Source organism: Mycetomoellerius zeteki, unplaced genomic scaffold (assembly GCF_001594055.1).
Source record: "Mycetomoellerius zeteki isolate Tzet28-1 unplaced genomic scaffold, Tzet1.0 scaffold48, whole genome shotgun sequence".
NCBI classification, from domain to species: domain Eukaryota; kingdom Metazoa; phylum Arthropoda; class Insecta; order Hymenoptera; family Formicidae; genus Mycetomoellerius; species Mycetomoellerius zeteki.
Genome location: NW_017257479.1, coordinates 881,425 through 899,198, shown reverse-complemented (window position 1 = coordinate 899,198; position 17,774 = coordinate 881,425). Strand labels below are relative to the sequence as shown.

The 17,774-nt window shown below is 34.1% G+C and overlaps 1 protein-coding gene across 3 annotated transcripts in view; it reads left to right on the top strand.

Annotated features, from left to right (window-relative positions):
• Positions 1-17,774, top strand: part of sima (HIF-1 transcription factor component sima) — a 51,281-nt gene that overhangs the window by 18,072 nt on the left and 15,435 nt on the right. For all 3 annotated transcript variants that reach the window (XR_001936841.1, XM_018455368.1, XM_018455367.1), the window contains exons 3-7: positions 229-377; positions 727-912; positions 1,335-1,570; positions 1,947-2,053; positions 4,441-4,588. Coding sequence is in view for 2 of the 3 variants with exons in the window: in XM_018455368.1 (XP_018310870.1) it covers positions 229-377; positions 727-912; positions 1,335-1,570; positions 1,947-2,053; positions 4,441-4,588 (826 nt within the window). In the remaining variant the exon portion in view is untranslated. The remainder of the gene's footprint in view (positions 1-228; positions 378-726; positions 913-1,334; positions 1,571-1,946; positions 2,054-4,440; positions 4,589-17,774) is intronic.

Here is a 17,774-nt window from a genome sequence, read left to right as displayed (position 1 = left end):
TTTTTCTGTAAAGTTGATAATATTTGAGCAAAAAATTATTGAAGACCAATTTTCGGCAATTTTTAGCAATTAATATCTTGTTAACTATTACGAAAATTGCAAAATGATAGACTTTTCTTCTCAGTTTAGTCCATTCTACCCCTGTGCGAAAGATTTATTGTTATTTTTGGCACACCCTATATACATATATATGTATACTTATTAAATTTACGAATCTTTTAACATAAGTTCCAGTTACGCTGACAAAATCCGAGTCATCCGCAAAGATGGATGAATTATTTCCAAAAGCTCTCAACGGCTTTATGTTAGTACTCTCTAGTGACGGCAACATGGTCTACCTCTCAGAGAATGTCAGAGACTATCTTGGAGTGTCACAAGTACGTTAAACGATTAAATAAACTTCCATAAACATTATTATAATTATGAGAAATATAAACTAGTAAATGACATAAATAATATTCAATGATTTTGAAACAATTTTTATATTTTAAGTAATATTATCTTTCGTTTTAAACATTTTTTAAGAATTTTTCAACATGTATATAAAATTATTTTTGATAAACTCAAATTTATATAAAGTTTAAATGAAATTATGTTACGTTTCAGTTAGTTTTTATTTAATTTTGTTATGAAAAATACAAAAGATGGTTACGAGTTTTTATTATTATGATTATTCGCTGCACTTTTCGTCGAAATTCGGGGAATAAAACTATATGCTTTGCATAGATGGATATGATGGGACAAAGTATATACGAATACAGTCATCCCTGCGACCATGATGAATTGCGCGAGTGCCTGTCTTCGAAGTCGGCGGATAACAATGAGAAACGTACCTGCAACTTTTTCTTGCGGCTCAAATGTACTCTCACTAGCAAAGGCAGGAAAGTCAATCTGAAGAGTGCTTCTTACAAGGTATATATTAAAATATGGAAATCCTTTTATTTATTCTAATAATTATAATATTTGTCGCACGAAATGTTGAATAAATATCTATTAATTTGAGAGAGAGAGAGAGAGAGAGAGAGAGAGAGAGAGAAATAAAATTATAATAAATTTAATAGAATATAGCTTATTTTATTCTCAAATAATTACTATCGATATAAATATAATTTATTACATATAATAACTTGCATTTTTTATAAATGTGAAATATAAATACAATACATGTATACATACAAATATAAAATCAATATTATATAATCGAGTAACAGAATTTGTGTAAAGTTTTCACAATATTTCACTTTTTGTGCTCATCTGAATATATTTCTTTTAATGAACCTTTTTCAACTAAATTAGCTTGTGAATAATATATATTCGTGATTGGATGTTGGCAGGTGATTCACTGTACTGGCAGATTGACAAACATCCGCGACTCAAACTCAAATTCTATGGAAGTTGATAATGAAGAGCGACGCAAAGAAGATGAGGACGCGGAACAAGATACAGGCACTTCTCTGGTGCTCGTAGGTAGTCCTATACCTCATCCCAGTAATATTGAAATACCTTTGGGACGCCATACCTTTTTGTCGAAGCACAGTCTCAGCATGAAATTTACCTACGCTGACGAAAAGTAAGTAAATAATGGAACTATTATATTTTTATCAGTCTCTTATTTTTATGTTCGATATACTAGAGTGGATTTTTTAATTCATGTGTAAATCCGCAAAATAATTTTATTTATTAGGTTATTATTTTAAAGTAATACAGTTTGACTAGTCATTTTCATTATCGTTGGCTTGCATAATTAGCATAATGATTGAATATTTTTATCGTTCTTATCGTTATTCGATAAGTTTTACCTTGCTTTATCGTACATAAGATTCGAGTATGATCTTTGTGACGCGTATTGTATTACAAATACATGTAGTATTTTCAAAACAACTGAATTGCATTATTGAATATTATTTTGCGTTATATCACTGGGAATATCTTCTGTCTCGTTTTAGATTAGCCGAATATTTGGGCTGGAGCAGTGAGGAACTGATGGGTCGATCAGTCTTCGAGTTTTATCATGCACTCGACAATCTTACGCTGGACAAGTGTTTCAAATGCCGTAAGTATTCTTTACTTTTTTCTTTTTACTCAATTTTATATTTATTTAGTAAAACATGATAATTCAAATACCTAGTAAAATTTGTTTAAAAATATCTAAAAATTACTTGAATATCCATCCTTGACTTTTGAAGATTCTTATATCGTCTCTTTCGTTTACGAAAATCAATCTCTGTAAAATTTATTAGGATCGTTTAATTGCGAAAATTACTTAATCTTAAATTCTTTATGTAAATTTGTATTTTTTCTTCGTTGTATTCAATAGTATTTTAATCGTCTGATTTGACATCTGGAGTGAATTTTAAAATTCCTGAAAGAGTCATTCTCGTATCGTAAGAATTCTATTACGCACAAGTTACTCGTATACAGTGAAGCACAAAACCAGATGGTTGTTAAGTGGCAATTCGTGTAAGAGTTGTTATGGTCGCATTGTTATTTTGTCTGACGATCGGTTTCAAGATATTACGCTGTATGCGAGTAATACGGATGCGAAACGTGATAATCATCAAAATGAATGAGATATATAAAAAGCGTTGGATGGAAGGGAAACGCGAGGCGAGAGAGGCGGAAAAGCGGCTTACGGATCGACCTGGGTGAATGACACGGCCGGGATGGAAAAAGGTTTCAAGGACGATCGTATCTCTTATCGGTTGCGATGCTATCCGACGGCCTTTTTTACGACTTCCATCAGAGAGCGCAAACTAACGCACGGCTAACGTTATCGGCTACTAGTTGTGCAATTATTGCATCTTCCATTGATATTTACGAGCACACACATGACTTTATCGTGTCGATTTCGGTAATTGACTCATAAAACAGCAGGTAGATAATGAAAAATAAAATGTAGTGACAAAGTGTGAGGCTATAAAAATGTCAAAAGATATTTATCGTTTGACTGACATTTTACATTGAGATACAGTCTGGAAAATTATCCTCGATGATGTTTCGAGGATAACACATCACGATTGAGTCATTATACTAAAAATAACAATAAGTATAATATATTCTATAATAGAAATCTCTGTTAATAAACATTTTATCTAACACTTAATTGCCAATATACGTAATTATTACGTGTCACTAGACATTGAAAAGTGACAAATTAATCTCTTAAATAATAAATATTTTGAAATTAAAAATTGGTGAATTTATTATCGATAAATCTCAGTCTATAATGTAACAGATATTTAAAAGATTTTCTATTGATGACAAAATTTTAATATACGCAGTAAAAATACGTTTCTACGCATGTCTTATCAAGCAATCGCAAGATATTTGTCGAGCGTCCGTTACGGATGTACGATTGTAAGGGACGATTTAGGAGCTCCACGTATTCGAGCAATCCGCAACGTTATTCCTTTAACGCCAACCAACCTTGGCTTTCCGGCCGAATCAGCTCCGTACTAATCCCACCCTAGTCGTGTTTTATGAGAATGTAGGAAGATACATTTCTAGAAACGAGATAATACGTTTCTCGAAGAGGCTGACCTAAAGCAGCCTGGAGTGCCAAAATGTGCGACGTAATCTTACGACAGGACCCGAAACCGCAATAAAATATTTCATATCTCCGTTTCCATGTTTATCAACCTCACAGCTTGCAGAATTACGAGAAATGGTATAATTTGACATAATTTTGATAATTTCTTAATATTGCATTTATATGTATATGTTAAGATATATAATCTTTGCAAAAAATGACTGAAATTGAAAATTTATATTATCCATATATAAATAAATGTTATGTACATATAAAACAGTTCAATATGGTCAGTACATTATATTATATTAACAATACAATTTTATAGTTTAAATAAGAATTTTTTTATCTTATCTTAATTATTTTTTAAAACATGTCATGAACTATTGTTTTTGATCCAAGTTCTAAATCATCGCCAAATATTTTATACTCTCAAATATAAAAAGAATCTATAATTTTTTAATAATTTTTTTGTAATGTATCCTTAATATTATTACAACTATTTTATTTTTATATTAATGAATTTTAGTTTTATTTTTATTCACCCACGCTGGCATTTATTGATTACATTTTATATCAATGAAAATATATTGCAAATATTACTTTTTGTCAGAAATTTTAAATTTCTAAATTCTGTTCTCCTTTTTAGAAAAGTTTTAAGTTCTATCGAAGCAGCAAACTATTAATCGTTGCATTAAGAAAGTTTATATCTTTATTCCTTTCGGTCGTCAATGTGCTAATGCATGGATGTATTCGGCAATCCCATGCTGATCGATAAAATTTGCAATCCCATGCCACATGTTTCGTCAGCTGCGCGCGATTCGGCGGCGCTATAAAATCGCGCGGATGCATTCGCATGTCCCGAGTCTTAGGATGATCGCTCTCTCATCAACATCGTTATACTGTTTCAGTGTTCAGCAAGGGCCAGTGCGAGACCGTAGCATACAGATTCCTTGGCAAGCGAGGCGGCTACGCCTGGGTTATTACCCAGGCCACCCTCATCCACTGCTCCAAGCAGCAGAAGCCGATCTCCGTCGTCTGCGTCAACTACATCCTAAGGTAGGATCCGTTACTATCCTTCCTGTTCGGTGCTGGTTTTCTCTTCTTCATACCATCAAACCGGAGTACCTTCGACTTCGCTTGTATCTTGCATTAAGCATTCTTCTTTCTTTTAAGCCGTATTCTTTTCATTACTCAATTATTACATTAGAGAAATTTAATTAAGTCTTATATTGATTAAGTTATATATATATATTGATCTGACTTCATTTCTGATGAATATTATAATTAATTTCATAATTGGCTTCATAATTGGTTCAGTATGCGTTTTTGCGGGAGCTGTGTGGAAGATTTAGCGATAAACAAGTGAATCTTTTTGATTTTTATTCTCAATTTTTGAAAATTTTTAATTGCTGTTAAATTCATGATATACTTTAAGTAATTCTAATCAAAATATCCTCCGAAGTTCAATGTGAATTTGAAGTAAATTATTATGTCAGATTAATGACGTAAATTATTACGTCAGATGACTATGTCATCAGCTCCGTTTTTTCTGTTGAAGAATAATTTTAAAATTATGACGGAAATGAAATCCAATCAATTCTTTACATTTTTAGTATTTTGCGCCGACATTTCCTAAATGACACTGCAAGCTTACGTCATACGTAATAATAATTTCGCAAAGCACGTGGTTTTCGATCAGGCGTCCACGTTCATTAACTCCGCAATGTATCGCGTGAGAAATTAATTTCCATCATACTTATCATGTCTTTGATGGCGCGCTCTATTAACTGAATTCTCTTACGTAATTATCGAATTGCGTGAAAATTCGCAAAAGTACCGATTGAAATTATGATATAAATTATATATATACTGAAATTATTTAAAAAATATTATAAAGGAAAACAAGTATCATTTAATTTTTCTTTTTTTATGTATTTTTTACGGTAAAAATTTGTCTTTTTTTGTTATAATTTATGAGCATTTTTAATCATTTTAAGTCAATTAATTTTTTTTTATTAATACACGCGACGATGAACAGAAGTCCATACGTTAATATTCAAACTCATCGTTTGCCCGATTAACCGGATACGCAAATTATTTCCTACTACTACTGTGGACACGCTACTTCCGGTAACTTCCGGCGAAGGCCGCGGCAGAGTCACGCGAGGTAAGTGCTCTCTTTTTTTTTTCGGCGCAGATTTAATCCTCGATTGGTCGCATAAAACATATTAATCCTAATCATTTTTACAAAGGAACACAATTAAATGTCGTCCTCCGATTTTAATGAACTTTGAATATGTTAAAGTATAGATAAAAATAAGAGATATGTATTTGTTTTTATAAGTGCTTTTCGTGCATTTTAAGGGGATGAAGCCCCCTCTGGAAAAAAAATAGATTTTTTCCTGAAAGAATATCATCTGAATCACTAAAGATATTTACAGAAATTGTGTGTAAATAAAGCATTTATTACTTATAAAAAATTAAAAATAAAAAATTTTTATTGTTATAAAGTTTTGTTGTAAACTTTTAAAATCATTCAACTTTTATAACTTAAACCTTTTTTTATATCTTTAGATGATATTCACTCAGAAAAAAGAAATCTATTTTTGTCAAAGGCGAGTTTCTCCTCTTAGCGTGCGAGAAAATATACTTATAGATACTTATAGAAAAATACATGTCTGTTATTTTTTCCTATACTTTAACATATCCAAAGCTTATTAAAACACTTGGTTGTGTTTCCTTATTAGTATGATTCTCTATCAAAATAATACGAAAAGAAATTTATTTGTTTAATTACGATTTTAATAATAATGCTCGATTAGCTAATGAATCAAATAGATAAGAAGAACGCGTTCAAATATCTCTCGATTAGAAAAATCATTTCCTTTCAACGATTTTAAAAGTTATTTTCTAAATTTTCTCCGCTTTGATCTTTTATTCTTATGGAGTTTCAAATTTTCTATTTATTTTCTTTCGGATATTGCCTCTAATATCGTACCATTCAAGGGTTAATCTGATGCCTTTTAATGCGACAAGTTAGCCGGATGCTTTCGTGTCATTTTTTTTCTTAGCACACCGGTTCTCTTCTCGCATCTAGTGCTTTTCGCATGTTTCGAAGGTACTCCGAATATTTGCGGCTTCCATTTGAAAAAGGTGCACGAAAACAATTTCATTCCGCGGACGTTTTATTGTGGAAGATCACAAAAGACATTAAATTACTGCGTCCCTCTCACCGAAAACAGAACTCTCACTATCAGGGATCGAATGGATGAAACGAATCTCCCTCGCGATTTGAACGTTATTCCCCTTCCGATATCCATAATATACGCCGGATTTCCTGGGATAGCCGACCTCTCTCAAAGAGAGGCAAACGGAGAGAGTTTCGTGGTATAAACCAACCCCTTTTCTCTCCCGCTATCTCGGGGCGGTGGCTGTTTCCATTGGTGACTGAAAGGTGGTTGGTAGATTTCGACATTATCTCTGACCCATCCCCTTAGGTTCTTGCTGTTTTCTCGGATATTTTACTCCATCCCTTCGTTTCTATCCCCTCTTCTCGACTTTTTCGCACTCTCGATTTCGTCGGAGAACGCGCGTCCAGTTAGCTTCTGCCACCGGAAGTGGAAGAGTTCGTGAATATTGTAGGTATCAGTCATGGTACGTTTCTTAATCAATATATGGTATGTATTCACACATATACAAAACGAGTTAGCCCCGATTCTGGTGTAATTGTAATTTTTATCACAAACGGAAAGATTAACCTAAGTTTATCTCATGTGAATAATACTAAATAATTATCGTTAATCTTTCCTGTAAATCCTACAATGTTGTTATTTAATAATATTAGTTTGTAAAGATCTTATTTCAAATTAATTAACAAGTTTAGTATTTATTTTTCTAGTATTTATTTTCTGTAACATTTGTTTTCTTATATCACTGAAAAAAATTTCTGGTTGAAAATGGATGAATCCGAATTTTCTAATTTATTAAAATTCGAATTGAGATAACCGAAATTCTGGTAAAATCTACTAGAATTCTTACCAGAATAATTATATTAATCAGAATTCTAGTTATCTCAACTATAATTCTGATTAATATAATTATTCTGGTAAGAATTCTAGTAGATTTTACCAGAAATATTGTATCAACCAGAATTTCGGTTATCTCAATTCTAGCAGATTTAATAAAAAAAAATTCTGATTCGTCCATTTTCCACCAGAATTACTGTCTAATCCAATCAGACCATTTTTCTCAATAATTTAATATTCAATCATCACTTTAAATTTCTACGTGCGTTAATCTATTCGCAGTTCTTTCTCGTTATACAATCGTTTATATATTCTTAGGGAAGCTCTATTATTATCACTGCTAACTAATTAATCTGCTGTACAGATCGATAATTAACGTCCACCCAATCGAACGCTTGTCGAGGCCGAATGTGCGTTCCCCTTTAAGCTTGCACAAAGCAGCGCACCGTCGAGGTGGAAAAGCTGACGCTTGCGCGTCGCGGTACACGACTTCGTCGTTCCTCTCCCGGTCGGGTCCGCAACCCGTCGATACCCGCGTGCGCGTTCAGCACGATCGTCCGTCGCGTACGTCGACGGCCGCGACAGTCGAACGAAAGCGAGAGCAGTCGGCGAAAGTGTTGTGTCCCGTATGTCGCGCAAGCTCAGTCGCGATCGCGACGGTGATTGAAGTTAAAAATCCGTATGCTGTCGCAAGTAAGTCGAACGATACAACGAACGATATGAGGAAAATTATAGGAGAAAATTTGTGATAAATGAAATATATGGCCAGAGTTGCCATAAAACGGAAAATCAGAGAAATCAAGGAAAAGTCAAGGAAAATTTTCTGGAAAATTAAAATTCTTGGCTTTAAAGCAGTTCAATATGCCTACATCACACCTACTTTGGAATATCATCAACTTGACAATCAAATGCAAGCAATTTCAGCAACATTAACAGTAATTTGTATTGCTATGTTAAATGGCTCTCTCAACAAAATATTTGATGGTTTTCAAATCAGGATGAAAATAAAATTTTAAAATATTATTGAAGCACCAGAGGAAATCATGAAATTTTGTTTGAAAATCAAGAGGAAGAGTTATGGAATTTAGGATACTGTGACAATCCTAATGTAACGTTTTCATTCTTTTATTTTGTTTAATCGACGAAATAAATTGCAATAAAACAAACGCAATACGATGTTAGATTACAATTTAAAGTTTTACAGAAAATTTTATTTAAGAAGAAAGGCTGAATTAAGATTCAGATTGATGCAGACAAGCGCAGGAAGAGATCGTGCACTTTTCTCTAAGGAATATTATACGTAATGCTGTCTACCGAAGAAACGTGATATTATCTTCTCGCACGTGTCTGACCGGTTTTCCTGCAAGGATCCTCGCTAGGATCGTTTTTGAAAGCTGCTATGCATGAAACCATGACTTCCCGTTCGGCGAAAGGCATTGCGTTGCATCGCGTTAGCTCGCTTGGGTATTACATGGTATTATACAATCAGTATATCTATTCTTGCACCGATAGCTTGGAGATATCGAGTAAAAAGACCAATGAGATTGTACTTTCATTCGAAAGTAGAAGAGAGGGAAGACTGTTGTTTTTTAATCAGAAGATGTTGATTGTCCTTGCGAAATATTGACATTACAGAATTATAACAAGTGCATATATCATTAAAAAAATTGCGCGTGTGTGTATAATGCATCAAAAACAGAAACTTCTTATCTACTAAGAGAACTGAAGAAACATGTTGAACGTGCTTTGTTCCGATAGTCGCGGTATTTTTTTTTTCTACAATGAATATTGACGATGCAGCAAGAAATTAAGATGTAGAAGTACGTCAAGCATAGATAAGAGATATTACCTGACTAAAAGTAGAAGCACTTTGCGACGTTCTATAAATATACATGAAAATATTATTGCCATTATGAAAGAATTTTAATTTGTCGCTTTATCGTTTGTTTTTACTTGATATTCCACAAAATTAAATATTTAATCTTTTATAACCTTACGTTTCTTTCATCTTTTACTTACAAATATTAAAATATTCTTTGCTGAAGCAAGAACTTTCTGCAGTAAAAATCCTTGCATTATGTATTTCTCATTAACTTTTGATAGCGATCTATTTTTTAAATCTTACAACTTTACTCCTTGAGTAAAATTTGTTATAATTCATTATTTTTTATCGTAGTTCCTGCAAAATAATGGAATTGTTTCAGCACCACTATAATGGCTTTTCCGTCCTGTAAAGATTAAATTACTTTCTCAAATTATTCCTTATATTAAACGCTGCGTGAAAAATGTAATATATTTTCCCCTTATTAATTTAAGAATCCAGGTTGAAAGTAATTATTAATGAACGCTTAGTTTATATTGTTGACGAATCACGTACATAAATAAGAAATTTAATGATTTAGAGAAATACACAAATCTTGTACGTAGACAAGGTCTGTACAGCTGTAGACAATCGTCGAAACGTCAACCGTTCTAAAAACTACGCGCGAAAAGTGCATTCGCGTTGCAACGGAGAGTTGACGTTGACCACGTGCTACGACATCTCAAAATAATACCTTAACGTCAGCCACCATCATCGTCGTGGTCGCAACACGGTTTTGATCTCGACCCGGTTACGTGGAACGACCTCGCGTAGCCGATTGACGTCTCGTTTCGCGTTTTGTTTCGCAGCTTAAGTCAACCGTTCGACTGGAACTGGTTGTTTTTATTTAACTCGGTGGAGATACAATTCGGCGTCAGAGATCACGAGAGCGACTGCTTAAACATACGGCACGTATAAATTCTCCTTCAATTCTCGTCAAGACTATTTATATGCAATATAAAGTACAGTAAAATAGCAATATATTTATATTATTTCAATTCTTCTAATATACTGTATCGTTACGTGAAATCTCGTTAATAATTATGTTATTAATTTATATATATATATATGGTATATATATAGGTGAATATTATAATTTTTTTTAGAAATAACAGTCACGCGATTTATTGCCGAGTTCATTAAGATTATTTTGAACTCGATACCTTTATCAGCGTTCAAATGAGGGATGTGGTTTTTTTCATCTTGTTGATCGTACATCGCGCGTACATCGAGCATAGAGACTCGGGACCTTGAGAGCTTAACCAGATCGATTGCATAAGGGATCGCTTTCAGCAACGACAATATAGGAACGGTGGGAAAGGGGAGGGAGAAAAACTGCGGTCAGATCGATTCGAATCGAATGGCCTCGATCGATACTTGCCATTTATGTTCGCTGTCATACCTCCCTCGCGTGTTCAGCAGTCAAAGAACCAAAGATTCGAATGATTTATGAATGTCAGAATTTAAAATGCAGAGATAATCAAGGGATCTGACTGTTAGCTCTTTAGCAAAAAAAAAAAAAGAGAGAAATGCAATTCGATGATCCTTTAAGCTCTGCAAGATCTACGATTTCTGATTTAATCGAGCAATTTAAATAATAATAATAATAACTTTATTGAGTGCAACTGTTAACATTAAATACAAAATAAACAGATAGAAATACAATAATATCCAATTATTTAGAAAAGATGTAGGAAAAAGAATTTCATATAAGAATGATGATCACACCATGATTAGCAGCAAAGTATATGTTTGATTTTTGCTAATTCAATGTCCTCATTAAAATTGTTAAGCACGCGTGCAGCGCCGTATTATTTAAAAATTTATTTTTTTTATACTTATTTTTTAATATTTATTTTTAAATACGCTAACATAAAGGTTATTTCCAACGATTCTCTCGGGAAGAAGTTATTATTGGAATATGTGACCGAGGTGTGTAAATAAGTAAATATCCGCGGAATGCAACGGAGGAGAGAAACGACGAGATCGCCTGGTCGCTAAAGCCATATTTAAAATGATGTCGATGTCTCGGTTTCTAATTTACAATTTCATAAAGCATACACGTGCGCAAATATTTGCTAGTTATCAAGACTACATTTATAACTTGGAAGTTTGCGAGCCACGTCGCGTGACATTAACATCTCGAATTCGTCAACGGATAGGAAGTCATTCATGTAGTGTTTCGCTACTCGGTCGGCGTTTATGTATGCAAAATCGCCGCACCGATTTAAATATTTATCTCCTGCGCGCAAAAAAATATTTTGCTGCTCCAGCTAGAATTATACCATCTGATAAAAAATTATATATTATACGCATAGAATTTATAGCAGTACCTGCTAGAAATTTATCTATTCCAGCTATTTTTTGTGCTTAAATAATTTTCGCTGTAAATGCAAGATCACTTTTTTCAGTGTGAGAGATATTCCGGTGTCAATGTTGCATTCATCGATTCGTTGTTCGATTTTGCAGTCTAAGTATTTAACGAAAATAGTGATACGTCTATTTTTAAACATGAGCTAATTAAAAATAGAAAATTCTGAAGGTAAAATTTTTAGTATACAGATGGATAAGAGAATATGATCGTCTTTCTTTTTAATTAATCTGAAATGCAATGTTGAGACGTGTTAAATATCCACGTAAATGGATAGTTTTCCTGAAGCATATATCTAAAACGTTAGTTACACATACAGATCTGAAAATAATTTTGTTGAACCATAAAAATAATTGCGCAAAAAAATATTTTGCTGCTCCAGCTAGAATTATCGCTATTTTTTGTATCTGATAGAAAATTATGTATCATACGCATAGAATTTATAGCATAAATCTAAATTCTATTCGTGTCATCTATGTGATTAGATGCAATACATATCCAATATCGCAGTACTTGCTAGAAATTTATCTATTTTAGCTACTTTTTCGTACACAGAGAGAAAAATGTTTGGTATTTGTAACTATTTTATAAAATTATAGTCACTTGAATCAATTTTTATGGTAATTTCAACTATTTTATGGTTATAACAACTATAATTATAGTCATTTTAGGTTGCCAATTATATACATTTGTTGCTGGAACTATATATATAGTTCCAGCAACAAATGTATATAATTGGCAACCTAAAATGACTATAATTATAGTTGTTATAACCATAAAATAGTTGAAATTACCATAAAAATTGATTCAAGTGACTATAATTTTATAAAATAGTTACAAATACCAAACATTTTTCTCTCTGTGTACTTGATAATTTTCGCTATAACTGTAAAATCACTTTTTTGAGTATGTAGGATACTCAAACTGGTTGCTAGGATGTGAAAACTTTTTGCAGCATTGCTCATCATGTTTGAGATTCCAACGTAATTGGATTCCACGTAATTCGAATGTCCAACAAAATTATTTTCGGATCTGGTATTAAACTAAATTTTTAAATTCATCAGAGAATCGTTTCTTCCATGCATAATCAGCGTCTATTATCTCGCTACAATTTGTTTTTACGCATGCCATTACCATTTGATCGATGTATGTACAAAAACGTATTTTGTAAATTATTCGATATGTATCGAACCAATTAGCGTGAAGTCTAATATAACCATTGAGATCCAAGGCGGATAATGCGAGGCGCATAAAACGAAAATTTCACGGTCTGGCGTGAGCGAGGTGCGTGAAGTCGCGATTTGCAAATCGAATACCTGAATGACGAGAATGAGAAAGAAAGAGGGAACGAAAGAGAGAACAAGGCGCGACGATGCGCGGCTGCAACCGTATGACGACGGAACTTGGCCAGTGCCAGTGCCTTTCAGTCCGCCGCAGCGGCCGAAACGCTGCGTAACCACCGCGACAAAAGTCAGAGCGACGCGTGCCTCTCTTTTCGTAATTCGCGAGCGGATTCGAGAGATTTCGACCGAAGGTTTGAAGATCTAGAAGGTCCCGAAATGTCGTAAAATTTGAGAGAAATCCTGAAAATTAAAAATGTTCAAAGAATTCGTAAAAAAGAAAGAAAACTCCGTCGATCGAACGTTTGAAAATCCATAAACCCGGAGGATCGAGTGTCTGAAAATCCGAGAGTCTCTATAGACTCAGAAGATCAAATGTCTGAAGATTCGAGGATTCAAATGAAACTTCCGGGATCGAAAATTTGAAAATATCGATCAAAGATATAGATATTTAAAGCCCTAAAGAGATAGAAACATATTCTGCAAAGATTCAAGAATCTAAGGATTGGAAAGCTTGTACGTTTAAAGATCCAAAGGTACGACGTGATCTAACATGTACAGATCAAAGATCGAATTCGTCTCGCGTCTTCGAGGGATCTCTTTACGAAGAAATTGAACTCGAATGGTGTAAAATCGATATCACCAAGAGATTGAATCAGGTCAGATCTGCAAAAAAATTTTGACAATTTAATTTGTTCGGTGTCTCTAATTTCTACCTCAATTCAAGATTTAAGAATCGATTGATCGCGATAGATATCCGGATCGAGGTCCAAGTATCTGCACGTGGAGCACAATGATTGTTGGGCTGATCGTTCGGGTCGATCGAGAGAGCCGATCCCGCGTTACGTCGTCGATTTAATAACGGAGTCGACCCTCGGAGACGCGCGCGGAGACTTTTGGCCGGAATCCATTGCGCTCTCACGTATCCGCTGGCAGCGTATCTGCGAATTCCGCGTGCGGAGACTCGATTGCGCAATCATACGACTCGCGGGGATACTCACCCGTCTATCTCGGTAGGTCTCTTCCAGTCCTCCTCCCACCGTTCCTATTTTTCCCCACCCACTGGATCCACGGATACTTCGATCGGTCGTTCTCGCGAATCCGCTCGCGGTTATTTACCCCTTTCCGCCGAATTAGATTCAACAGCTAATAATAACGAGTGAATTATGGACGATGGTTTCGCGACCGAATAACACGACCGCTCGTGTATAATAAAGATCCCGTGGTGTGTGACGTTTTACAAGAAGTTGGATGGCACAGTGATACGAGTCAATAATAATAAATTCTACATTTTAAGAGCGTGCCCAACTATTTTTCGCACGTGTCGCAAAGTCGTCAGTTTTTCCTTTTGCAATCTTGGAAGAAAAAAAAGATATTAGAAAAATAATAAAGTAACAGAAATTTGCGTTAAATAATGTTGCAAGTTTCTTTCTCGAAGTGACAAAAATACCCTTCTTAGTCATATTGTTCCGTGAGTTTATTTATGCAAACTGGGAGACTTGAAGGAAGAATTGCGAGTACGTCGCGGAAATATAATTTACAATTGTGCCACGGATATTATATATATCTACTGAGCATTCGAGGTTGAGTGAGGGAGTGCCGATAAGAATCGAGTAAGCTCTTTTAAGTGAAAGAGAGACAATTGGAAGTGCTTGTGCGATATAAGAGAAAGAAAGGACGTTAACGAAAAGAAGGTACCGCCGCCGATAATAAATAAATTCTTTCTCGCGTGTAATGCATGACATTTATATGTGCGAGAACGGTGGGTCCGTCCATCGATCATCATCGATTAATCCCCGGCGAAGGTGCGCGGTTGTTATCGCGACCCAATCGTTACGTAACGCCTGGCAGCGGCGACGGCAGGCATCCGCGAAAGAAAGTGTCGATAGTTGTACTCGTTAAGGCCCGCCGATCGTTCCGGAGCACGAGATTTCGGAATATTTCTGACAAGATAAATGGCGCAATCTTCGATCGTACACTCAGAGAAAAAAGTCGTATCTTATCAGTAATTATAAATTTGTAGTGAAATAGCGCCTCAACTACAATATATACATATTATTAAATTCTAATAAGAATACTAGATTAAGTGAACTAAGAAAATATAGTACATTAACCATATAATCAATTTATAAATGGTTAATATTACTATATTTTCTTAGTTCACTTAATTTACTTATTGTTCTCTTATTAAAGCTTTATAATACATAGTTACAAATTTGTGTATGCATTTCTTATTTATTTTTGTCTTCCAAGTTTGAAACCAACGCCGCGCCTTTTATTGTAAGCTGAGTGGTTTCCTTCTTAGGAGAAACTGAACTCCGCTACGTCCCTGGTGACAAGCCGCGTACTACTCGTACTGAGCGATACTTTAAAAATTTTTGTCTAAATTAGAAAAATGTAATTGTTATATCTATTTGCATGAAGTCCAAGTAACTACTCAATGTAGTTGAGTCACTATTTCAGTACCAATTAATAGTGCATATAATTTGTTACCGTGACTATATTTTTATAATATTCAGCACTACTTTAGTTTCTATTACTTTGTAAAATTAGTTACAGGTACTTCAATTGCAAAAGTCGCCAAATATATAGTTGCTGGAACTATTTCGTTTTCTCTCAGTGTACATGTATTTCTGTACGAAAAGTGCGGTGAAGGAGGCACCCGCGGTCCTTCGTGTCGTTTAGAGATCCTATAACAGAGTCTAGCCACGAGCGGTTTTTTTGTCAAAATCCTGTGAGACAGAAAGGTATACATACTTTCTTGTAAATATAGACTGCTTTCCTTTTAAGAAACACAGTTAGGAAACACAATGTCCTTCTATCTTTGTTATTCATTGAATGTCGAGAAAGATAAAACGACGTTTATGTCGACTGTGTCTCCTAAAAGGAAAGCAGTTACAGAGTGGTAGTTAAGTACTCTAAAAGATTTTAAGGGATGTTTTCACACTAAACGGCTTAGTTTCAAAAATACAGGTCAAAGTTGAAGGAAAAATTTCCTAAAATCTCGAAAATCAGAATTATTTTGATGAAAAATTTGTATATGTTTAAAGGACGTAAAAACCTTATTAAAATAATTTAAAATTTTTCCTTCAACTTAGACATCCTGTACCTATTTTTTAAACTAACAATAAATTGTTTTGGATATATACAATGATCGTATCAAGTTTTTGTCTCGATTTAGTGTAAGGAATCACCCCTTAAAATATTTTAGAGTACTTAACCACCCTGTATACTATTTCATTTTAACTTACACACTGTCTCACTCCTATAATCTTAATTAAAGTTACAAAGACAGTGTAAGTAACTCTTTCTTTCCACCGTCCTATTTATAGGACAGTATCTTTTTAATTTTTTTTTTCCATATAAATACTTCATACGAAGCATTTTTTCAATTTTTTTTATGCAAATAGATTACATATGGAAGAAAAAAACTAAAAAGATGTTATCTTATAAATAGGACGATGAGAAGAAACAGGTTAAGTAAGTTAGTATAGAAAAGAAGTATATACATCTTGTTTGTAAAAGTTTGACAAAATGGCTCGTAGTCAGATTCTGTTATAGGCTCTCTATTAGTATTCTTTGACGAAAACAATAAGTGGAATTTTTTCTCGGCGGAAGTTTCGCTTGAGTACGTTGACCCGCGATAAAATCGCGTATTCATTTAGAAAGGTTTTTAGCTCGTTATCCTTTCGCGATATTGGCATGATGATTCTCTCTCATCCACGATCTGGTTCTGCGCGATAAGTACGCGTTTGCATCTGGGAGTACAGCGTGACTGCGGTTTGACGCATGTGCTAAATCTCGCGCTGGCAATGTACGTGTCCAAGAATTAAAAGTACATCTGGTTATGTGCACGGGGGTTATGCACACCGAGAACGGACTGTAAACAACGACCGTGTAAACATGCCGTGGATGGGTGAAACCCTGGCCTCGCCTTGCCGTCTAAACGCTAAACGTGGCCCGTCTTTATGAGGACTTATTTACGTTGTGGCCGACTTAGATCCGTTCAGCTCTAAAAGTAGCTATAAGGGCTCAGTAGCGAATATATGCTACTGACTTTATGCTTGCGCGTTCAATGAGCATATAAATTGAATTAAATAATGCTTAAAATAAATTAAAATAAAATTCAAACTCAAGATTGCAATGCAAATAATGGTTGTAGATAGGTCGATTTATGAGCAAATAATTAGATCAAAATATAAAATAGTTTATTAGAGTGTTACTCTCAATTAGTTAACATATAATAGGAAATTTTTTTTTCCGATTTAGTCTTCCTTAGAAACCCTCTAATCAGAGTCGCGACATCAGACAGCCAGTTTTGATTGGTCCGCCATTTTTCAGCAATTTCCGCCTATAATTAAATATCTATATTGTAGGAATGGGCGATGCGCATATCGATACGCTAAAATTCGTTTGTAAATTAACCTATTTTGCGAAAAATCAATTTTTCCAACCAAGATGGTGCCATTTTAAACCAATATCTTTACAAAGAATCGTTTCTTTTTTTAACAAGGTTAAAAACTTCGTCTACTTCGAATCGATATAATCGATTTTTAGTGTTCCGATACGAATATCGCCCAAAGTATAATATATACATTTGTATTATTGTTAAAATTAAACAAAACAAGATTAAACATTTTTAAAT